The sequence below is a fragment of the Cariama cristata genome, unplaced genomic scaffold (assembly GCF_000690535.1).
Source record: "Cariama cristata isolate BGI_N322 unplaced genomic scaffold, ASM69053v1 scaffold13939, whole genome shotgun sequence".
Lineage (NCBI taxonomy): Eukaryota > Metazoa > Chordata > Aves > Cariamiformes > Cariamidae > Cariama > Cariama cristata.
In genome coordinates this window covers 33,656-58,906 of record NW_009637527.1, presented here as the reverse complement: position 1 = coordinate 58,906, position 25,251 = coordinate 33,656, and the positions used below count along the sequence as shown (strand labels likewise).

The 25,251-nt window shown below is 37.6% G+C and overlaps 1 protein-coding gene across 1 annotated transcript in view; it reads right to left on the bottom strand.

Moving 5' to 3' along the window:
- The window catches only part of KIF21A (kinesin family member 21A), a gene marked incomplete at its 3' end in the record, with an annotated part of 55,835 nt that overhangs the window by 7,504 nt on the left and 23,080 nt on the right, over positions 1-25,251 (bottom strand). The window contains exons 13-30 of the mRNA XM_009708374.1: positions 22,658-22,696; positions 20,116-20,200; positions 19,801-19,930; positions 18,349-18,537; positions 17,202-17,401; positions 16,695-16,802; positions 16,133-16,201; positions 15,818-16,029; positions 14,998-15,151; positions 14,410-14,610; positions 13,133-13,234; positions 11,416-11,581; positions 10,888-10,908; positions 6,878-6,938; positions 6,611-6,665; positions 5,046-5,263; positions 873-983; positions 181-318 (exon numbers count right to left, since the gene is read on the bottom strand). Coding sequence (XP_009706676.1) covers positions 181-318; positions 873-983; positions 5,046-5,263; positions 6,611-6,665; positions 6,878-6,938; positions 10,888-10,908; positions 11,416-11,581; positions 13,133-13,234; positions 14,410-14,610; positions 14,998-15,151; positions 15,818-16,029; positions 16,133-16,201; positions 16,695-16,802; positions 17,202-17,401; positions 18,349-18,537; positions 19,801-19,930; positions 20,116-20,200; positions 22,658-22,696 — 2,259 coding nt within the window. The remainder of the gene's footprint in view (positions 1-180; positions 319-872; positions 984-5,045; positions 5,264-6,610; positions 6,666-6,877; positions 6,939-10,887; positions 10,909-11,415; positions 11,582-13,132; positions 13,235-14,409; positions 14,611-14,997; positions 15,152-15,817; positions 16,030-16,132; positions 16,202-16,694; positions 16,803-17,201; positions 17,402-18,348; positions 18,538-19,800; positions 19,931-20,115; positions 20,201-22,657; positions 22,697-25,251) is intronic.

Below are 25,251 nucleotides of genomic sequence, written 5' to 3'. Positions count from 1 at the left end.
AAATTGCTTTTCTTGAATTTTTACAATGGTTCCATAGAAATTTAAAATATTTTCTTTGAAAACTACACAACAACATGAGAAATGTCTTCTCTTGTCTTGCACGAGAAGGGCAAAATATCTAACCGATACTACACTGATAACTTGATCACACTTTGCAATTCGCTGGTTGGGGGCTGAGGCTTCCCTCTGTGACTTTGCTGAACTGATGTGTTTCCCTGAGAAACAGTAAGACGACTAAAAACATTCATTTCATTACGGGGCCGGCTTGGTGGGGAAGTAGGAGGTGACAGACTAGCCTCTGGGGCTCCAGAATCTGAGCTACAAGAAAAAAAGAACATCTTCTTTAACAGGTTATGAATGGTTAGAGAAGTTAAATGTAACATGCCTCAAATGTTAGATGCTCTTTTCTTAAGCAAATAAATAAATAAAATTATAATGCTAGCTAGCTACAGATGTTTCCCAGAGAAGGTAATAAACTTAGACTGCAAACTGCTGCAGAGTGCAAGGTGGCACAACGTTCAAAGTTTATGTGCTAACATTGAAAGCTCCAAGCAGAAAACACACATGTGAAATGAAATTCTTACAAAACTGCGGTTTCTTAGAGAAATTGATGCCTTCCATTAAAAAAGAGTCATTTACAAATGCTCCAAAGGACATTTTCTCAGGGCTCTGCTCCTGAGTTATTTTGTACAGAAAAACACTCTGGAAAAAAAAAACCCACACACAGCATTTGAGCATTGAACAATTTCACTGCCAACAATAAAAACAGTCCTAGAATTAAAGAAATAAAAAAAAAATACAGATTTATTTTTCAAGAAAATGTACCCAAGCTTTGAATTATTTCCGAGAAAATACATTTAAAAGAATCTTACAGTTTTTGTTCTTTCGCCTTTGTCTTTTCCATTGTTTTCTCATAAGCTTTTCTCTTTGCTAAAGGTGAAGGCTCAGGTATCTTCTTCTCTGGCAGAGATGCCTGTCTAGAGCTAAAGCAAGAGGAATCATTACCTTACTTTAAGGCTCTTTACAAACTTGCTTTTCTTACATTAGCTGTCATTCTCCCACTCAAGTTTCAAATTTCAGAATGTGTTGAGTCTACTATTGTCTCTCTTGAATCTACGGGCTCCAAATTTGTTCTCACATTTTAATTTAATAAACTTGGTGTATTTTTCATCTTTCACAGTTCATCAACATATGAAGAGGCAGATACTGAATATGCAAAGGAGATCTACTAATTCAATAACAAAAGAGACTGACTAAAAGAAATACAGCAGAGTATGTATCTCAAATTCAGACTGTGGAGAAGATGGAAGGTCTGATTAAGATCTAAAATTTCAGATTTCACAACTTTGGTCTACAATAGACCATTTACGGATGTTAAGAACAGAGAAATCAGGATGGCACTTACATATGAATTAAACTTTGCATTAACATATTCATGGTTTAGTATCAAATTCAAAATTAGGAAGTGAGAAAAAGTATTTCCCATTGACAGCCTGACTTATAAGTAGAAGCATTGCTTCTCTTTGTCCCCTCTTCCCTTCTTCCTTGCTTTCCATCCCTCATTTGTGTCTAGTTCTTTATCTGAAATAATTCCAGTTCACAGTCACCATGGTCTTTCTCCTAACCTTTTACTCCCCACTAAAAATGGCAAAAAGATCAAGAGTGCAATATTAATGCTGACACTCAAGTGTTATCATTTCACCACAGTCAGATGAAAAAAGAAGGGAATCTGGATGGTCTCCACCCTTCTGAACTCCCGTTTCTCACTAGCTGGGCAAACAGAAATGCAACATTTGCTTTGGTTTCTCATTTCTTTGTGTGTTTGGAAGTTGTTTCTATGAATGTAAGGACCAGAAACGCTCACTAAAAAGAGAGAAAGCAGATTCTGAAAGTGCTTTTGTGCCACACAACTTTATTAAGCAGACAAAATTCAGTTGCCAGGCCACCTGCCTGACATGGTTACTAGCATCTGGTCTCAGAGCTCTGCAAGCACTGGATCTACACAGCTGCAAGTTCTCTGCATGAGAAAAGCTGTATCAGTTTCCCTTGAGAGGAAGTCTGTGATATATAAAATGCATCTAGGGACTTGCATGCAGAATAACATGACTTAACAAGGACAGCACAAACAAGAACAGCTATTTGACTCAAGTAGCTGAGATGGACTGTCTCAAGTGAGCACATGCACACCGAACACAAGCCCTAATTGGAAGGTGAAGGTCATCCCTGTAGGATCTAGTGCCAAGAGCTGCGTGCAGACCCTAGAGTCCCCCCAGGGTCTTCAAGAGACAGGAAAAGGAGGACAAGTGACAACCTGTCTGGTTTTGCACAGAAGCCTAACAGTTAAAGTACACAAAAAGATGGGGAAGGTGGCCTCAGTTCTCTCCTCAAGGCCAGACCACCCATTTTTCTGCAGGCTCCCTTACCTCTAGGCATACCCTGCAAAGGACATAAAAAGAGGAGGAATAGGACACACTCCCTCTCTCTCTTTATGCTGGAGCAGTATGCATTTAGGAATGGAAAAGTCCTGGGGTCACAAAGCAAATCCTATGATCAACCTGATAGCTAGACCTGTCAGCAAGGGTGACAAACTTGGGTTATAGTCTCCACCGCCATGGTTGCCTATGTGTCTACTGTGCAGCTACTAGATTAAATAAACCACACCAGAAACTGGAACCCAAGCTCCTCTGCCTCACACCAGCATCCTGCATACTCAGACATGGAGCCAGCTCCCTCTTACTCACTCTCTACCTGCTCTTTGAATCTTCCATCTTTGACTCCACAATGGCACATCCTCAGAAGAAGGTGTAAAGAGCATGATCATATCATGAATTCTTTCTGAAAGCCTGGAAATGCAGGTATTATAAAAATGCAGTGGTCTTGCTGGAATGAACTTCCTAAGCATAGATGTAAAAAACAGGTGTATGATGTCAAGGACCAGAATGAAAAGGTGCAAGACACACACCTAATTACAGATTTCTGGTGACCTTTTAGATTTCCCATGATATCAGAGACACTGAACAGAGCTGGCACAAGGCCTACAGGAGAGCACTCTACTCTGAAGAGGCTACGTAGATGAGTTGAGCACTAGCTATCTTTGTAAACAGAATTCCAACCAAACTGTTGCCCACATGCATTTAGGTGCCTCCCTGAATCATCACAGATCTGGAAACCCCTCAGTTTTCTCAGAGTCATGCAGTTTGTACATATGCAGACACCTAAGTTTTCACCTAAGCATATAATTAATTTCTGTCACTTCCAGGGAACCCATATTTTGGATCACTGTTACTGCTTCTACATCCCTGAATGCCACTTAAGTAAGTGGCACAAGGGAAATAATGTTTATTGCAGATAAGACCACATTCTGCTCCAGAAGAAAGTATTTTATTATAAGAGATATGATGGCACTACCGGCTCATATAGGAAGGGCAGATGGCTCACAAAGACAACTTTTCTTCAACAATGACCAGTGATCAGCAAAACCAGCAATACTGTATAAAGTATACTGAGTTCTAGTTTTGAAAAAGGCTCTCAATTACAGTAAGGAAGTCACTGCGGACTGACTGTGGGAATTTTTGACCACCTATCTTCTAAAATATGATCGACAACAAACCAAAATATATGCGAGGTCTACTGCTGATTGAATTGATTTACTGACAGCACATAACTCTAACACTCACAGAACGCACTTTTTGGAAAAATCCTATTTTGCCTCATTGCTGGCTCACTTTTACAAATGGGTACACTCTAGAAGATGGAGTGAGACAAAAGTTGGTATTACCTGAGTCTTGGATGCCAGGTCATAACACTTGATCTTTTAAATCTTGAAGCTTCAAAAGTCTCTAGTGATCTCACACTAACTGCTGAAACAAGTGAGTTTCTTCACCTATCCTCACCCCCAAGAGCATTCTTTCCAAGCAGATTCTACTTGTAAAATGCACTGAAGCCATCAGCATGGGTTAATAATTGCTGTCAGCAGTGTTTCATGATTGCCACCTCAAGCACATGCCAGGAATACATAGTAAAAAAATAGAAATTGCAAATGTACATTAGATGGAGACTGCTGTAAAAGTATTATGCAAATAGGACAGATGGATAGTGAAAGATGCCTCATTCCAGAATCTGTAACATGAAGATAGCTATGGGACACAGTTTTTCCATATCACTGAATGTGGCGAGTGCACTCAGTCTATGCATGAGTTTGTGCAATATAGGAGTTAGTACCTAAAAAGCCAAGAAAAGGGTCTCTAGCCCTGAATGGCTAATAACCAACAGTTATTCATAGTAACCAACAGTGATACTGGTAGATACAAAAAGAACAACAAGAGCAAGTGAAAAAAAAGAAAGTGCATGTGAGAGAGACCTGCTGGCCCCAAAGTAAGGAGACAAAAATAGTATTTTTAGTTGTATTTGGCATCAAGTAATACTTTCAAATAGTAAAACTGTTCTGCAGGTAAGTGCATCCTGCAAATATAAAGGATTTTTGAGGAGTCATAATATCTAAATGTTTCCTTCAACTTTACACTGGCATGCTCTATTATTGTATAGACTTCTTAATTTTAAGCATGGTCCACACAAGATGACTCACAGAAAGATTTCACCTAATTGTTAGGACCATATACAAATACTATTACTAAATTATATAAGGTTTTTGGATTGGGGTTTTGAGTTTGTGGGTTTTTTTTTTTAAATTTAAACTCTGCTGTTCTAAATATATTCTCACTACCTCCCTAGAATGTGCATTTCCCATAGCACTAATAAAGCAAAGTATCCAAAGTACTAGATGGATTTTTCCCACTAATTAGAAACAGGGCTACAATAATTTTACTAAAGCAGCTTAACAGAACTTATATCTCCCATAAGAAACACGTTACTTGCATTTATACTTTCTAGAGTGGTAATGGTAGAAAAGGAGGAGCTTTGTCAGTATTTAGTAAGCTTCAAGGATATCAATCTCCTTTGTAAAGTTAAAATAATAGATTACAAGAAATTGGCAACATGCATTTTTTAAAAGCAAAGGATAATTAGTACAGCATGGCCAAACTTACATGCTGCCTATCTTAGAAGGTAAGCCAGATGGTGGGGGAATAAACTCTCTGTCCCTAGTAGAAGTATCATTCGTGTCAGCAGCCATCCCACTTTCTTGGGTTTCTGCAACTGATGCAAGAGGGCCAGCCAAAGTAGAGTCTGCAGCACTAATGTCAGAGACTAAGTCGCTGCTGTCTGCATATAGCAATTCCATCTGGGTAGTGGTCCTCCGGCGGGCCTGGAGACAAAAACCAAGTTGCAACTTAAACGTGTCACAGTATGTGTCAAGAACACTATATTTAAGCTTATCATTAGCTGGTAATTAGCATACACCTCAATTCACTTGGCAACTCCTTTGGAAACTCAATCAAGGAGCTCACCTCTGCTCTTTGGCAACATTTCAGAGGAGGCAAGTCAAATTCAACAGCATGAAACACTGATTTGACAACTGGTTTCCAAGGATACCCTTTCAACCAACAACAAGTGCCTGTCAATACAACAGGAGTACAATATTACTCTCCTAAGGTTTATCCAAATGAAATATTATAAAGAGGAATAAAGCAAAGTGTGAATTCTTACACACTGATGCTTCTTCTGATATAAAAACTCTGGTTCTTACTTAGTTTGTCACTTCAAAAATACTTTAGGCCAACATGAATTGAGATTCACTCAGCGTTTTAACAATTTGAAAAATGATACAAGACTTTACTCCTTTGTGAGCTTTTGTGCAACACAGTCATTCTTAAAAAACTGTTCATATGTTAGGCGTAATGGTGCTGTGAAATTAAGCTCTATTCCTCAGGGAAAGGAAGGCCACTGGGGAAGACAAAGGTCCAGTCTGAACAGAGTCATTACAAAAATGACATGTCTGTTTTATGTCAACATTTTTAGACCAAATAGTTTACCTGCTCAAGGAGCTGCACACCAATGAACGGTACCAATAATGCAACCGCCAACCTAGATATATTCCTCCAAACCCAACTGCAATTAGAAGAGTGGAGGCTAAGTTTCTATTTACTTTGCAAACTTGGTTTATGCTCCTGTGAGCATGTTTCCAGCTCCCACTGCCATTAATATTAAACTGCAGCCAGCCTAGATATATTCCTCCAACATCAACTGTAATTAAGAGCCTGGAGGTCAAACTTGGTTTTGTTTTATAAACTTCCTTTAGATTGCTATGACCACAGAAGCAAATTGCAAACAATATGTTCATTCACAGTTCCCACTGGCATTAACATTAAACTACAGCCTAACTAATACTAAACTGCAAATCTAATCCAGTTTGGAGTGCTAGTAATTGAAAGAATATATCTCTTTCCAAAATAGTAAAAATTCAACCACGAAATATTTATAAAGCATATTTTTATCACTGCTTCTCAGAGAGGAGTATCACACAAAAGCATATTACATACAAGTCACATGAACACTACATCAGTTCACCTTTTGCATGTCTTAGTTCATTATGGTCTCTAGAGCAGAGCAAGAGCATTCTCCAGAAGGTGCCATTAAAGTACGAATTATTATAGAATCACAGAATCATTTAAAAGATGCGCAGATGAATTATCAGCATCTTTGTACATCCTACCTTGCTTTTGGGTTTGACTTCACCACAAAGCTTCAAAAGATCTGAAGATAATGAACTGAAAGAAAAATTGCATCATAGTTAAAAATAGTCATATTTTTGCAGAATACCTATTTTTATTTCATTCTTCTTTCTACTGAAATTGTGGGCAAAGTGTAATGAAACAATGTCAGAGTATCTTCTAATGGATACATGATGTGTTATATAAAGAGGAAATTACAGTAATTTTCTAGAACCAGATCCTGCTACCTGTTAACAAAGATTGCTCACCTTCCTTCTGTCCCAGGACTATGCAGTGGGGCATCCTCATCAGTACTATCTTCCAAATTTTCTAGAAAAATTTCCAAAAGAATAATGTTAGTCTGTCTACAACAGGACATGAAGGTTTTAAGTTCTACACAAAACAGCTCAGACAACGTCAAATGTGAACAGCACACAAAAGGCATGGATTTTTCAAAATACCTTGACTATTTGCTAGCCAGTCCTCATTGAATTTTCCTGGTATCTAAACTAAGTTTTTTCATACAATCTAAACAAATCATACACCTAGGCATACTGTGCCAAATGTGGTCCTCTATCTATTGCAGCAAAGCAACAGGGATGACAGAAAACCAGAAATAAATTCTAGAAGGAAATCTGGAAGAAAGAAGATAAAGCAAAAGAAATTAACTTCAAGACATGGAAGAGACAGGATGTAAATCAGTGGACAGTAATGATGTCTCCTCCTCCTCTTTTTTTTGCAATCTCCTTGCTTTAAGACATAATCAACTTGGTTATAATAAAAAAAAATATATTTCTCATTAGCTAGCAAAAGCTAAGGCTCATCCTCAGCTTATATAGAATGGCACCATTTGGGCTGACAAGAAGCAAGCACTTTATTAGTATATAAGTATTTAAGTTTCAAAACAGGATGATGCCACCATTTAATACCATAGAACTCCTTCCTAAAAAGAGATTAATTGTATTGAAGTTAATTGTAAAATGAAGCTGTTCAGTAGAAATGCTCCTGAAGTAAAATGGGTATGCAAACCTGCCCACAAAAGACAAAACCTGCATGCACGTCACACACTAACATTGTTAATCTGATGTTTGACATGTCTGCATGCAAACAGTGCAAAACATTACGCTGAGACAACCAGTCTACGGCATACGTACAATCAATTCCAAACTGTTGGGAAACCAAATCCCTCAACTTTCACATTATTCTAATAATACATTTTAGGCATACCTTAAGAACATAGGTAATACATTCCTGCAAGCAAAGTCCTTATTTTTGAATATACTCATGAAATTTTAAGGATTAAATAACCTTCTAATGACATTCCATTACATCTCTTCTTTATCATTGGAGACATTTATTTAATTTCTGCCAGAAAGCAGATACCATTTGTAATGCACAGAACCAATACATTTGGTACCCATATTAAAACAGGTTTGTCCATGTATATGCTTTAAATGCAAGTTTACGCTTTGGAGAAAGGGAGGAAAGATAGATAGTTTCCAGTTGAATTCTGAGAAGGAGTGAAGAAAAGGAAAATGCTGCCTTCTTGTGTAAGCTACATCTAAAAACATTTCCTGAAAAAGTCAAAACTGTACATCAATCTAGCAACAACACCAGCGATGCCCTTCAGAGGTACTCAACTTCTGTATTACTTTTAACAATGTATCCTTAATTATCAGAAATACAACAATATTATAAAGAAAGCAGGGTTACAGGAATAGTAGTCTGAATTTTCTTTTTTGTTCCATCCTGGATTTGAGCCTGTATTAAAATCTTTTCTATACACATTATTATTCTGTGTCTTCTGCAGAAGAGGGGATCTAGAGTACTGCTCCTACTAGCAAGGCACAAAAGCAGCATCAATAAAATAAATGCACTTTAAAAAAATATAAGAGTCATTAGGGTGACGTTACTTCATCCCCTTCTCATAAAGAACTTGCGATCAGCTTTTACAGGTAACAAAGTGTGGGATGGCCACAGAAGATAGGATTTTATTCGTCGGCTCACACTTACATGACCTGACACATATTGATATTTTTCTGCAGTTTGTCTGCAATTCAGCACAAGACGACTGCACAAAGCCCCCAGGTAGAAACCAGCACACAGAATCAATAAAAAGAATGAGAAGAGGTAGAAGAGCCAGATTCTGCAAGAAGTCTTGAGCAAGAAGAGATGAAAGGAGCAATAAAGTTAGTAAAAGCAGTACTGCTTGCGAGGAGCAGCAGAGATGACTGCTTATAAACCAATGACTGAAGAACAGTGGAGAGCTTTTCTGATGATTTGTCTTCATACTTGTGCAGAGGCAACTGGACAGTACCAGTACAATGCAGTACCAGCACAGTTCATCCAGAGGAAATGACGTTCGACCAGCCCTCTCAAGATCTGCACATAGATGGTTGTGAGTCTTATCCATGACCGTCCAGATGTCACAGGCGGGAAGGGAAAGCAGCTCCCACAATTCTTCAGGAGTCACTCCAGCAACACTCAGGACTCGTTTTCATGGTCACTAACTCTTCACAAGAGCAGATAGGATAGTGAATTGCAGATAGTTCATGCACAAACAGGGTAGGTGTGCATTCAAAACCCATTCTGAGGGTCAAAACCTGAGCCTGTGATGTACTTTTCTGCAGACTGAACCTTTTTCTGAAGTCGATGCTTGAATGAGGGCGCACAACTACACTGGGGAATGCCCAAACTTTTTCAAGCCAAGTGTACTCATATGGCTAAGAACTTTTGAAGATACCAGAGCTGAAAGTAGGCATTAAGAGAGTGGTTCACAAGCACACTGGAAGTATAACCCCTCTGCTTGGGATGGGGCTGGCTGGCTACAGCCACTGAACTGTCAGGCATCCTGGTGAAATTGGTCTCGGGATCTGCTGCCACCCACACTTCCATCTCTGGGAATCATGTGAGGTTACCAGGGAGCCCATGCACCAACTGCTGACCAACTGGCAGTCCCAGCCTCAAAGCCTCACTCCAGCGGTGTCTGAACTCCCTGCAGCTCAAAAAGTTTAGCCACTAACGAGCTACAAAAGACAGACCATCAACAGTTTGGATTTCAGTGTGGACTGAAGTTAGTACGGCATATTCAGCCGAGATACACCCACAGTGCAGTTTCCTTCCTATAAAGTCTTATTATAGTCCTGAGTGGCTTAGGTGTTTCAGCAGCCTCAGTTCATGCTTGCAAACTGTTAAAAAAGCTTCTTTAATGAGATACTCTACAAAAATTTTGAAGATAGAGCTACTGTTTCAGTACATTTAACAAGTGTCTTTTTGCTGCTTCAGATGCTGTTAATAAGTAAAAGACTGTCCAGAGCTAAAGAAAATGCAATGCTAACTTCCTGGCTGGAGAAACATTGCTCTCACTCTAACCGGGGTGAACACACACATTAAGGGTCTATTTTAGATACACTATAATATTAATAACCACTGCTGTTCCTGAATAAATACTGGCTGTATGCAGCAAGATGCCCTGTCACAGGTCTTGAGGTGTCACCTGTCAGGATGCTGGCAAAGTTCTCACCAGCTTACGCTAGATGGTGATCTATACACTTTCAGGCAGTCTTGTGCTCTTGAAATGTTTCAGGTGCCTACGCAAAGTATCACAGGACAGCATAATGGGATTAGAAGTAACACAAGACAATACAAAAGGAATTGTTACTGACATAGGGAATATTTTTTTCATGTTTCAAACAGCTGATTTTGTGGCTAGGAGCAAGAGAGGGGAGAAAGTAAGTGTAAGTTATTTGGGAATCATTTAAAAGCAACATCAGACCCATCTCAAAATCAGTGAAGTTAGTAAATTCACTGATTGAAAAAGTGAGATTGAAAAAGTGAGATATAATCTGGATTCTGTACAATATTTACATTACAAAACGAGCTATCTGCAAAAGGTTAAAAATTATCTGCATGTTAATTACTTTTCCCCCCCACACACCTAAAAAGATGAGCAGAATTTGTCACAACTACAGCAGTAGTATATCACAAAATAGCTTTACGTAGTCTGAACATACTATAGGTTTTTAAGCAGCAAGTCATAAATTTGAAATACAGCTCTGCTTACTGTGTTCACTTCTTATCTGACAAAATCTAACATGAGTTCTATGGGTGGTTTCACAAAGGAAGAAATGCTCTGTAAGCTCATGATAATGAGTACATTTACAGAATAGTTCATGCAAGCTTCAGACACTCACAAATTCTAAGATGCACCAGTTAGTGAACATGAATGAATTAGTAACTCATGCAGCTGTACAGTACACATAAAGCTAAACATACTTACCCAGCGGTATGCTATCTAGGTCTGTGTAAATAACAGCAACAAGGAAACAAAAGCAACATTCCAATCAAAACATATCCATTTATGAAAAGAAATAAAACAAAAGTACCCAAATGTATTCTAAATTTTTCTTACTATAATCTCATGAGAAGTAGAATAGATGCCGTAACAGACATATGATGCCACTTTCAAAATCACTAACATATGATGATTGAACAGGATTGCATATTTAGAATTTCACATTCAGAACTTAAAAACATACCAAATTGTAAATGCATAGTCTTTTGTAAAAATAACAAACAGATTATTTGAATTTAAGAAGTCTCAATAATAAAATATTTCCTACATTTCACTGCCAAGGATATGTACTTAAAAATGACATACAAGTACGTCATTTGTGAAATAAAGTATAACATGTTAAAATACAGCATCTATTCAGAAAAGAAATAGCCTAGAATGCCCAGTACAGCATGCATGAAAGGAAAACATGACATGCACCTGACCGTTCAGAATACAAGATGACAAAATTACCTTGCAAAGCATGACCCAGCAAAGCGTCAAGTTCAGGATTTAACTCAGCTTTTTCTTTCAGCATATGAAACAGCAGTTGGTTTTGAGTAGCACTAGTAATTTCTGTCTGCTTAAGGCGTCCCTCAAGAACTTTGATCTGAGCTTCTTTCTGAGCTGCTTGGAGACCCTAGGAGAAAGATAGATAGATAGACGACAAGTGCTTTATCACAACTCTTTTGTTACAAAATAAGAGTTGCCCAGACTTTTTAAAAACTACGAACACACATTGTAACCTTCCTCTCACATCCTAAAGATCAGGTGTGAACTAAAGGTCTTTTTTAAAGAAAATACTCATTAAGCATTTGTTTACCTTGCATTCCTCAGACTCTCCTTTGCAAATATGAATCTAGTGGCTAAGTTGGACACGATTTGCAAGTACAATTCATAGACTCTTTGCATTTATTTAAGAGTTGCAAGCATTTGAAAAATCAACCAATGGTTTAGTTGGAATTTTTTAGTTGTAGAAAATGTAGCCAAGGAAATTTACAGAGAATGGTTTCCAAATAGGAGAAACAGTAGGGAAAAATAAAGGTTCAACACATCAACACATCTTCTCAAAGACTTGTAGGGTAACAGAGGACTTTGAGTGCTAGCACTTGAGAAAGAACTGTAGTACTATGGCCTTACACATTAGATTCTGATTTTATCATAAACCAAAACAACAATGGACATTTTGCATGTGGAAACAAACAACAGAATAGAGAGCAGGCATAACCAATTTTGCAAAAAACCCCATACCTTCAGTTTTTATACACGATAATTACTTATCAGAAAGAGGAGAAACACCTTCACATAATGGAGCTTTTTATCACAATAAGGAGAAATTGTCAGAGGCACTTTTCTCATACTAACTCTGCTGCAAGGAATCAGGTATGCATTCAACCCACCCAAGGGCTAGGGCGGAGGGGAGGAAAATCAATACTGAAATTAGCAGAAGCCAATGTGATTGTTGGAATTTTATTTTTTTTAAACTGAAAAAAACTCGAGCTCTTTTGATTACCTGCATAGTGATGAATCACGAACGCAAAAAAAGAACAGAGAATTGGTCAGTGGGACTGATCCAAAAGCCCATTTCAATAGCCTTGAAATCCTTCTTTTGATTCAATGACACTGAGTATGGCCACCAAACAGGAAGAAAAGCAGCACGAAGAGCATATGATACATATGTGCACAGGGTTATAAACTGCCACATACTCATTTTGAAAATATCAGTCCCAAAGGGTTTCAGAAAAAGCCCCTATTGCTGTACTCAAAAGTAGAAGTCTGATTAAAGTATGGCAGGCATCAATATATACTTTAAAATGAATTTTTTTAAAGGCTTGTATTTTTCAGGAAGTGGCTGAGCCAGTCTTTTAAAAAATGATCCTGAGCATTCTTTAGGAGCTTGTTGGAAAACATAGAAAGAGATTTATCTGATTACAAAAAGCTAGTGCTCTTGTAGGAACAACAGGACATCTTTAGTACAGTGAAGCAGGCTCTACTGGGGGTTGAAAAACCAGCAACAGGTTGAAGGGGACAATCGATCTCAAGGGTCTTCACACTGAGAACCAGCATGACTCAGTAGTGTTGACCAGCTTTGCTTTGTCTAATGCATATTAGTCAGTCTTTATGTCAGCACAGCTCTGCTCCTGGTACACGGCATAGTCCTGGCACACACGTAGTTCACTTAATGCATTACCTTATTGATACCCATCGTGAGGAAGTGATCAAGCAAATATCGAGCTTCTGTCAAAGTGCAAGCATTAATCACTGCTGTTACATCCAAGGTCTCTCCTTCTTCCTAAGTGTGCAACAATAAAAAGTCAGATTGTGAAAAATGCCTTTTTTTTAAATCATAGAAAACAGAAAGAGTGAAGATACTCTAATATCACCCAGTTCATCCCCTTGGTACCTCTAAACCATGCCTGAAAGATTTCTTTTCCAAACTATCCCCAAAACTCCCTACAGTACAGACTCTGCAGCCTTCCCAGTCTCTTCCAGTGTTTCAGTTCCTTTCCCGTTAGAAAGCTCTTACAACCCTCCAACTCAGTCCTTTCTACAAGTTAAGCTATTCACAGCGAATGCAGAAATGAGTGCATTTCTTAATACTCTACAGTCTTCATGTATTTGAAGACTTCTCCTCCTAGTCTTCTCCTCATTTTCCTTCCAATTATTCTCAGTCAGTATTAAACATGCTGGTACCCTTAAGAATTACTAAGTCTTTTGTGGTGTTCACTACTACTTTATTGGTTAAGTCCTGTAACCTTGCATTATGCTGTCGAAAATTCAAGAAACTCTGGTGTAAGTAAAATAGTAGAAGCTGCTGGCAATGTAACATGCATTAAAGCACAGATTAGCCCAAGGTGGGAGAGGGAGAACTCAAGCAGTGTCATATAAAAATATTGATAAGTATTACAGTTCAGTCTTCATGCTACCATGTACCAAGAGACCTAGGAGATTGTAAGTCAACCCTAAACAAGCAACTTGGCTTGAAAACGCTCTTTAGTTATAGAAAGCCACTGTTCCATAATAGAAAATACACTAAAATGCAATATAAAGAAGTTACATAACTTCTCACATACAAAAATATTTAAATACATTTAAACTATACAAAAACAATACAAGGGAGTGGAGGCATAACAACAGATACAGGAAGAGGATACGAGCTGTTCACCTTCAGTCCTAAGAATTATATTAAATGCCAGCAGAATAGAAAGCATCAGCTTTGACATTTAGATGTTTTGCAATCTTAAGTTGCATTACGCTACTGACACAAAAACTCAGATCTGAAAGTTCAGTTGTATAAACACTCTTCATTTCAAATTTCACCCAAGTTTTCACCAATTTTTACTTCCTGGTTCAATAATTATACAGTCAAAACAAAATTAATTTCTAAATGAGAAGATCTTCAAGGCTAACACAGTTGGTTTTTTCTTTTCTCCATTTTACCACTTTTTGCATTAATATCTGACCTACCTTTGCTTCCTCCATTTGCATAATGTTTGCTTGGCAGTCAGAAATGCTGTCATTAATGTAGTCTATGTTCGCAGTTAGTGATTCCATCTCTTCATTTATGTTTTGGACATTTCTATCTGCTTCACTGCTACCTCCATCCTTGATGAGCTTCTCCCTTTTTTTGGAAAGCTTTTCTCTTCTTTTTGTAAGTTCTTCACGTTGCTATTTTCCCCCAAAGACATAATATTACATAAAAAGAAATTATTAAACACTTAGTGCATTGAAGCACCTTTTTGTTTTGTTTTCCTTTCCTTGTTATACTTTAACTAACATGTCATGATTTCTACAGAAAGAAGTTACACAGGCAAATATATTAATGTATTTCTGCATGATCCCATTAATGTGCTTTTTATTTTTTACTAAGCACAGCAATCCCATGGTCCAAATGCTTTCTGGAGTTGTTAAGAGCATCTTCATTGCCTGCAATGGATTCCAAGTCACTTTGCCTATGCCACCATCACAGCAATTCGTTTACAACAAATGTAAATGCATTGCTCTCTCTTTATTTAATATGATGATACAGCCAACAGTGCATAGTCGATCACCCACCGTAAGTAACCTGTTCATATCTGCCTCCATATTGGAAATGGTCATCCTCTGCATAATGATATCAGTCACTCTGCGTTCAAGTAACTGCCACTTCATCCTGGCCGCCTTTGAGGAATAAACTCTGCTTGTCATTGCTTTCCGCTGATATTTCTTTCTGTGATAAAGTCAAAAGAAACACACAGCTAAGTCTAAAGTTACACATTTGAAAGTTCAAGTGATGAGGCCAGAATATTTTTCACAGACAACTTAAAGATTTCTTGCAGAATTTCTTGCAGTTTTTCATTGCACCAGACAGTTACCCAGACCCAGCCCTGAAGTCTACTGCACTCTAATATATTGCATTTGAAAAACAGGTATCAAACACTGTGGCATCTTGTATGATGCACCATTGAAATTGAATGCCACCTAAGAGTTGTTCCCTATTTAACAAGGAGATCTGTTTCAAATCACAGCGGAAGATCATCAGTAAGCCTAATACATTAAATTGCTTTTTCCAACAAGTTTTTGTTTGGACTTAAGAACACTGCAGGCATTGGACCACCAAGGACATTTCTCTTTAGTAACAGATTAACTGGACTTTGAAATTTTGGGGTTTCTTAGTGTGACTTGTGCTTTAATGCCATTTTATATTATTCCACACTGTCTTAAACCCACAAAACTCAAATTGCATTTGATAATGGTAAAATGCCCATTTTATGAGCATTATATGACAGCACTTTGAAAAATAACTACTGTAATATGTATCATCACAACATTATCTGCTAGAAAGTCCATGCAATTGTCGGTCCTCATAAGAGTACCAAACAGTTTTAATCCTTACCCTGTTCCATTTGTTGCAGTTACAGATAATGCTTGAACCCTTGCAACAGGAATTCTCATTTTCTGCTGCGCTGCTGTTCTTGAACCATCATGCTCAACTGATGAGCTAGAACTTGCTTCCTGCAGAGAATGCTCAGGCAGACTCAGCTTTCGACTTACTTTTCCTGCCACTTTATCAGATAGAGGCCTTACTTGCCGACGAAGGGCTGTAACCTGAGTGCAAAAACACTGTTAGTTCTCCCAAAACTGTGTTCTAAGTTCTAGCAAAACAATGTCATTCTGTTTTCAAAAATGCCTTGCTGTTTTACCACAATACCTCTTCAGTTTTGCGACGTAAGATAACTTCTTGATTTCTTTTCTGAGCTTCCAGAAGCTTGAGTTGATGCTGTGAAAAAATACAAGCAGTACTTACTACTTTTTCCATTAGCTGCCACAAGGACTGTATTGTATTAAAAAATAGGCCTTTACACACTAGTACAAGTTTGCAAAACTGTTGTGACATGAAATGGTCAAGTCACAACTGTTTCTTGCTCTTTCTAGTGCAGAATGAAAATAAGGGTTTCACTACATCGATTCTCTATCAAAAAGAATACTTGCATGCAAGCAAGGTGGTAGCAACAGTTTTGTGAAGATTCACTAATAAAATAATACTGATATACATATTCAATAAGCTTTCTATTCTGTGTTGCACTTACCACTGAAGCTAGGGACTGTTACCCATAGAAGTCAAACCAAATTATGTGCATTTTGACTGGTGAAAATATACAGGTACCTGCCTGCCTCAGTGAATGCATATACACATGGTGTGTGCCTGCAAGCGGATGCACATCAATGATTGACACTGATTCCAAATAAAAGTTCTTTATCTATCAAATCACCTCTCGTTTGCGTTGCTCCTTTTTAAGCTGTGCAATCTCTCTATTTCTTCTAGATTCAGTCATTCTAGCTTTCTCCTGCTCTTCTTTCATTTGTTTCATCAAGCGAACCTGTAAAGAGGTCATCACTTAGAAAAGCTTGTTTACACTGAAGTGCTGTTCTCTGCCTCCACTTACATAGAGTTTCTTCTTCAAACTGCCATCTTCCAGTATATGACATGGTTTTAGTAATTTACCTCCTCCATCTAATGTGTCTTCTTCACTCAGTGCTGAATAACAGCTAACAAGCAGTGCAAGCCTCTGCATGTTTGATACCGTAATTTCTGTTCAGTCAACCTAAAAGCCACCCCTCTCCCCCAAGAATAGCCTAGTCTTCACAGCTTTTCTGTTTTCAGACTTTCGAGCAGCTGACAGCAAGAATGTAGCTATCTGGTAGATAAATGCACAGGCAATTTCAACCCATTTCTCAGTAAACACTCATTTTACAGCACTTCAATATAGGAAATATACCTTGGTTTTCTTCATTTCTGTCACCTCCTGTTGCAGTTTCTTCAGTTGCTTTTCATATTGAGACTGATTTTTAAGCAATCGTGCGTGTTCCTTTTGCGCTGTTTGAAGTCTCTGCAGTTCTTTATTCATGGCTTGGAGTTTCTTTTCATATTCTGACTTGATTTTTTTTGCCTTTTCTTCTGAATAGGTCTCTACAGAACCTAGAGCAAAAGGGAATTCTTAATCTGCTTTTGTTCAGAATATTTTCCCTTTGCCAGCCACAGCAGATAACGCTAAAAGCAGAGAAAGCAGTTATCCGAAATATCTTTGAAAAAACTAATTTGTCTCTAGCTCATCATCTGCACTGCTTTGAACTTTCCACCTTGTACGCATTCTTGGATAAGACATAAAGTAGTAACACTTTAACTGATTTTTTTTGCACTAGATAACAAATATCTGAGCACCTGAAGACAGATACACACGTGCTTGTTCACACATATGTGCACAAGATCATAACAACAGTCCTAAGAGCCATCAAGCCTAGTATCCCTTTTCTGGCACTGATCAAAAGGGAAGGTCTAAGGAAGAATAAGGGAATAGTAAAAGCATATAAAGTATATAACTACAAAGCATATATAGTATATTTAAAAAAAGAAACAAACCACTTCCTCAAGTACTCTCCCAAAATTCAACTAGTTGTGGCTTAGGACTTCCTGAGTCAGAGTTAGTTTTTCATCTCAATACTATTCATATTCAAAAAAGTGTGGTCAGTAAAACATCTCTGAAAGGCTACTGATCCTAGTTGTTACTTTTATGCAAGTCAAAAGAAAGGGCGGGGGGAGGAGCGGAAAAGATCTTTTAATTGAGGAACTCTCTCAAGTACTATGTTAAAATGAGAGCTCCTAGAAAACTGAAAATGCTTGTTCAACCAAATCAAATACCTGTCACTAGCTGAATTTATTTTTTTTTTTAAAAAAAGTTACTATCTCAATTCCAGTAGAAACTAGAATGAATAAAGTATGATTCACTGAAATTATGAGTACAAACCTATTTCTGTTTTCTGCAATTTCTTACCACATTTGAAAAAGGAAGTAAGTGTAGTAGCGAACAATTCAACTTAAATATATATTACACAACATCTAGATTTTAATATTTTTGTACTTCTTACCCAAGTTTTGAAGAACCTGATCTCTTTCAAGCTGAGTGTCTCGAATTTTATGTTGTAGCATCATTAGTTTTTCTTCATATTGTTTTTTCAGCGTTTGCAGCCTTCGCTGGCTGTTCTCTAGCTCATCTATCAGTTTCTGCTTAATGGCTATTTCACAGGTGATATTTGCCAAGTCAGCTTGATAATTTTCTAAAATAAAAAGATTTGAGTAATTAAAAAATAAGTTTTCTGTTAAAGCAACAGCAAGGATCACATAAATATAAATACCCCCTGCAATATTAGGGTCATTTCCTGACATGTGAGTTGTACATAGGAGAATTCCACACAAAGCACACTGCAGCAAGCGAAACTATTATCTGCAATTCATGATAAAGTCTCCTCTTTAAACACTCTCCATCCTAGAATTGTGAAAGAGGTAGGGAAATCCTAGAATTGTGACAGAGGTAGTGAAAGATATCTCTCGCTGGATCACAGTTGCCCATATGTTGTAATTACTCACATTCAAATCTCAACATCAGCAATCTGTTCTTCCCCATACAAAAGGCTGTTAGACTTCAGTGTCACCTCAGGGCTGGAGAATAACTGTCATTCATAAACCCAGCAGGTTATAAAAGAAAAACTTGACTGCTGGCAGACTTCAAGAGGAGACTTTCCCTTCTCTAGCTCTTAGAAAGATAAAGCCAAAATTCTGAGAAGAGAGGAGCCACCTCAATCATGGAAGTGCAATGATGAAGGGAATGAGAAAAGTAGGAGGAAAAAGTAAGGAAGAAGGACTAACCTACATGATAAATTTATAAAAGTTTAATTAATTTCTTTAGTCAATTTGGTCCTATTTTGCCTTGAGATTATGTTCTCCAGAATAAAGACGTCAGTTGAGGATTATTTTTTTTTCAGGTTCTGCAACTCCTGCTAACGGTCTGTGTAACTCTCAAACAAGAAGGAACCAACAGACTTGGCTTGCCCATTTGGCCTGACTCAGATGACAGAATTGCTGGTGATGCCGTCTCTGACTCTAGCAGTCCTAACTTGCATGCCACATGAAAATGAGTGAGGTTGATGAACTTCCAGCCTTTCAGAACTCAATTCTACCCATTTCCAAATAAGCTGGATGGGAGCAATCATCTTGGTGATTAGTCCTGAGACATAAAAATAACCCAGTACTTAAACCTTACACTTTGGATATTCTAACCAAGAAATGTGTTATCAAACACCTGATGGCCTCTGGTCAATTCAGAAGGCAGTATGGGGACACTTGATCAGATATCTATTGCATGTTTTAGCATCACAACCAAAAATTCACTGGATATACAATCCACAGTTTATACATATATAGATATTAAAAAAATCCAGAATTATGGACAGTGGATTGACAACATGCTATCTTCCCTACCAAAATCCAAGGAAAGACAGATAGTATTTGTAAAATTCTACAGAATATTGCACTGACATCACCTTTTTCATCAGAGTCAGAATCTGATTCATCTGAGCTTTCAACAACTTCCATGTCATCTTCATCCTCATCATCTTCCTCTTCTTCATCCTCATGATCACTTACTTCCTGAATTACTTCATGAATTTCCTCCTACAAAATGTACAAACCAGAAAGATGTTGAAGCACACCCACACTTTTCCATCCCCCAATCACTTGTGACTATCGCTGTGAAGCCACAGTATTCACTTGACCTATTCCCGATTTCCTTTCTATAACCTTTCTAAAACCTATAAACAGACAAGGAACAAATATACCAAACACTTCTAAATACTTACTGCTTCCAATTCATTATTCTCCCTCTCCGAAGTGCCTTTTTCATCTCTCTTCTCCTGCTCGTTATCTGTATTATCCTCTTTAACACTAGCAGAAGAGGCACAGACACAAAATATTCACAAACTGAAATGGCATGTGCTTCCCACCCCCCAAACCAATACGTTGCAAGTCCAAATAAAGAGGAAAACCAAAGTGCAGTTAGACAAAGTACAGGTGTTAGGCATGGGCAAAACACAACTTCCAAACTCCCGCAGATAATAAAATAATGCTTAATTATTCTTAATCTTAGCTTGCAAAATAATATTAATGATTAGCACATTGGTTTAGGGTATATTGCACAACTGGGACAATCAGAATACCCATCTTCATGTACTACAGCAGTACACATTTTGCATGGAAGTTGCAGTGTACCCAGAATAGCTTTTAGAAAACAAAGAAAGAACATTGTGTTCAGGTACAATATACATTACAGGTATCACTACACTCTCAGGCTATAACAGAGCCTACTGTGCTTAAAATCGTCTGAAAATTTATGTAAGCCTTAAACAATATCCTAATTTATCATACTGTAATTACTTTTTTGATCAGTTATTTACTTTGACATCAAAGGAATGCTCAAAATAGGCATTGATACAACAACAGAAAGAATCAAGAAATACTGAATTTTTGCAATAGGACAGACTGTCTGAAAAAGAAACTTTTCCTAACTATTAGGGTTACATTTTAGTATATTTCCATGCTTTTTTTTTTTTTTCATACTGTGGTTCAAAACTTATTTAAAATTCAAATCTCTCTATATCGTTTCCTCTCTTGGCAATCTGAACTGTAGTGATGGCTCATGTAAATTACAGCAGGGTTTTTTTGCTTTTGTTTTAAAGGCTTGGTGTATTAGCCATTAGGATGAGTTTTAACGTTAAGTGCACATTTGAGATATCACATGCAAATGTAAAATTCAGAAGTCAACGGCACTCCACAAATTGTCACGGACTAAAAGTCAGTTCCTCTAGTGCTACATGTGCAAAACCCAAACTATCCCCAATAGACAGGAAATTGTGACAAAACAGGGCTAGACACCTTTGGGGGTAATAACAAAAAACTGTGGTTAGGATTGCATGATGTGGAATCCACCTCACCTAACTTCAACTGCATAAAAGTTTGGCAAATTGTTGGCTGTCACTGATCAGGCAGGGTAACTAGAAACGCACATCTTCCTCCACTGACACCAAAAGGAGCTCAGACCAGAGGAGGTCTAACTCTTAGACAAATCCAATACTCAGTGCAGCGACAAGAAATATTCAGTAGATTCGAGACACTATAATTTGGCAAGTGACACCTAAAAGCCACCTTTAAAACAGACCTCTACTCTGAAGAATGCCAGTTAAGTAACAGAGTGCTTCTGTGCTCATACAATTTGTTGTTATACTATTGTTATACTATTTTTTAACCAGTTCAGTGCTAACTGGTTCCTTCTGCTTCACTTATCAGCAGTGAAACCAAATCCAGCTACAGCTGACCACGTGCAAGGCAGAAAGCTTTTGCTTGGACCATCTAAACCCACACAGCAGCCAGGGAGGCTAGAAGTAAAAAGCCTAACCAGATTTGTGCAGAAAAAAGATGCCAAAAGAGGGAACACTGAGCCACACAATCTCATTTCCACAGATTCTCATCTCACCCAGCCCGCAACATTTCATGTTTGTTAATAGGTCTAAATGATAATAGATCTTAGCTGCAATCTTGATGCAAATTGAGGCAAACCCCCAGTCTCCCTTCTGCCTGCACGCAGCACAGAGCTAACCACTACGGAGAATCTGTGTTCTGCCTGATAAAGGGGAGAGACAGGAGGAAGGCCAGCCAGCAGCTCTCCCAGGCAGAACTGTTCTGCTTAATTTGTGTGCTACTGATCTGAGGTTTCACATCTTCTGCATGAATTCAGTGAGGATTTTTTTGGATAAAAGTAGACAGCTGAAAAATAAAAGCTCTTTTACTTTCATTTTTAACGACAGTATATTTCTCTTTTTAGAGCCTTCAACTTAACTGCTCTAACTACTTTATCTACTGCCTCGGCTGAAACTGAATGGAAGGAATGGTCAAGGCTTCAGTCACACGCTTTCAAAAATAAAAGAAGCAGGCTTCACTGAGGTGTGAAAATCCAAGACCTTCTTGACCTCACATGCCAAAATCATTACTGTCATATAGTGCCTGCTATACATTTCACACCATATGAGCTACTGTGCCTTCCTCCTGCCTTTCATTCCATACAGGCCATGCAAGAAAGAAATCTACTTAATTCTAGAGCAATTCCCAAAGGCACCACCTCCCCACAAAGGTTTGCTCAACACTCTGCAATCCCAGAGTCAACCTCAATTCCACAACAGAGGTTTCTTCCAGTTAAAACACTTGTTGAAAGTCAAAACACGGGAAAGAATTTTGAAAAGCCAAATGAACTATTCTTGAAGTACCTATGAATCTGCCCAACTTCTTTTCATGTATGACAACCAGTTAATTGAAATGACAGGTAATTAAAAACCTGGGAAATATTCCAACCTTCTTTCTTCTTGACTGCTTTCCTCAAGTTTCTGTAGCCTTCAAAAGCACGAGGTACAGTATTGGAAGGCCAAGTCAATGAAGGACAAACCAGACAGTGAAAGCAAAAGTGATAAGAAGGTAAAAAAATGATATATGAGCTTGTGGAGTTTAAAATGAAATTTTAAAAGATACCATCAAGAGACAACAAGTAGTAAAAAGGCAAATACATTTTGCACAGTTGGAAAGTAAACAGAAAACAAAGAAGAAGCATTTGTAGGTTAACTAATCTGTCACTGCCAGCAATTGTAAATTCAATTTACACTAAGGAAGAAATTGTAGATATAGACAATATATTTCACTTTGAGAATTACTTCTAATATGGATTCAAAAAAATCTCTTAGTTCTAGAAAAAGCTTTCTCCTCCTTTGCCACTTGAAATTGGCAGGTAAAAACCCAAATATTGCAAGAAGTACTGCCATTGAACCAAAGTTATATTTCCTCAGGAATACATCAGGAAAAAACCCCAATGCACTAGTTCTATATATGCTGACAACATATTGTAATATAAAATAGTAATGAGAATTTTTCAGTACTAATATTTAAATCATATATTCTGAATATAATTCATATAAAAATCTTCAAACTGCATTTATTTTTTGGTTTGGGGTTTTGTTTGGTTTTCATTTAAAAACATAAAATTGCAGTTTGTTTTTCTGGGATTCAAAAAGTACATGCCAATGATTGCTTGTTATTTTTTAATAAATTAACAAAAAATATGCATCAGAAGCAATGAGATGGACAAAGTGTTAGTATTATTACTTGCATTTTTTCCTCTTGAACAAACATGGATGTGTCTGTAAACAAGTGTCTGCATGACTCATGTAAGTGTAGAGATGGCTTAAATTTCAACAGCTACTGAAATTCCTTGTGTTTCCACTATGGGCAAGTTTTGAGCAAGAGTTTTTGCTGCCTTTTCATCTTATACTGCCTGCTATCTTCCTTCAGTATCAGCTAGGAGCTAACATGCTGAACCCTATGTAATTTTATCACTAATTTAGTTTAGTAAAGGTTAGGGAAGTCAAAAGACAACAGTCAAAAAAGGTTATCAGGCATGTAAGGCTGACTAACAACTGAAAGGGATGTGGGAGGTTTGCTCTGGGGCCTCTGGTGAGTAGGTCACACTGTGGGACACTCCAATCAAGCATGTCAGTGTTTTGGTAGCCAAAATGTTACTGCCATGTAAACTGTTTCCAATAAACTTTAACAGATGCTTATAAAAGGCTACAGATATATAGCAGTATATACCTGTTCCTGATTTAGAAACCGGCTCTTAGATCTTCAGGCTAGCTCTCACAACAATTTACATAAGTTACATGTATTTAAAATTAGGCACCTTTCATCATACTGACCCATAACCAGGAAACAAACAGATCAAGAAAGGTAGCAGATGGGGCAGAACTAGTAACTAAGCTTACCGATCCCATTTTGATAGGAAAATGCTAGATAGATAACTTTAAAAGAACAGCAACCCTAAAAAGAAATAGTACAGTAAAAGCAGATAAATGCCTGTAGAAAACAGAAGTAGAGCAATGAATCCCTACCAAACTGCGGGGTAAATTGTCCCTTTGCAATACATTAGCATACCCATTGCCAATTCCTGACATTTCAATAGAATAAACATTCACAGTGATATATCCTGAACACAGATTTTGCGTTTCATTAGATAGAAGCACTCTGCAGGTAACAACTATGACAGGCTATATGCCTAATCCCTCAAATTCTAACATTTCTTAGCTTCTAAGGAATTTTTCTCCTAACATATGCACTTCAGAAATTTATAAGTATTATTACAAAGCAATCTGCAGATGGGTCAGTAGGTAGATTCAAACCTTACCAGCACTTTAAAGAGTATGATCCCATTCTATAGAACACAAAACCCACTTTAAGATGGAGGCTGGACCATCAAGACATCTCTTCCAACTTAAATTTTTCTATGGTTCTCTGATTCTATAGTGCTAGGATAGAAAACTGATCTCAAAATAGTTTATGGTAAGTAGTCTCTACTTCTATACGAGACCACTTGACTATCTCATTCACAAGATTATTGTCCTGGTGCGAGCAAGTGTGAATGGACACAGGAGCTTCTACCAGGAAAAAAAAACAGCGAAACAAAAAGACCCAACAAACCAAAAACCACCACCCTCCCCCACCAAATTGAACAACAATGTGGTTTACTTACTACTGTATGTAAGGTAAAACTTCCAAGTGTGTTTTTAAAGTGATCATCTCCTATAATAAGATATATTACTCAATATATCTAGTAACCTTTATCTGTTTTCTGGTCACAATCCTGTCTTCTACCTAATCCTCAGGCCCCAACCTAACAACTGGGGCTCTATGTAAGCATGTATTTAAATGTATGCTTGATTTTAAAATGTGTTGAAACATACAAAATAAAATCTCCTTGTTCTTGCATTTACAGTTAAAGAACGTATTGAAGTGCTCAGCTGAAGAGAGGCCAGAACATTATGCTGATTTAATTTAATACTTCCATCCTCTCGTCAGGTTCCTACAAACATGAGATATAAAATCTATCAAAATCCTCATAAAAG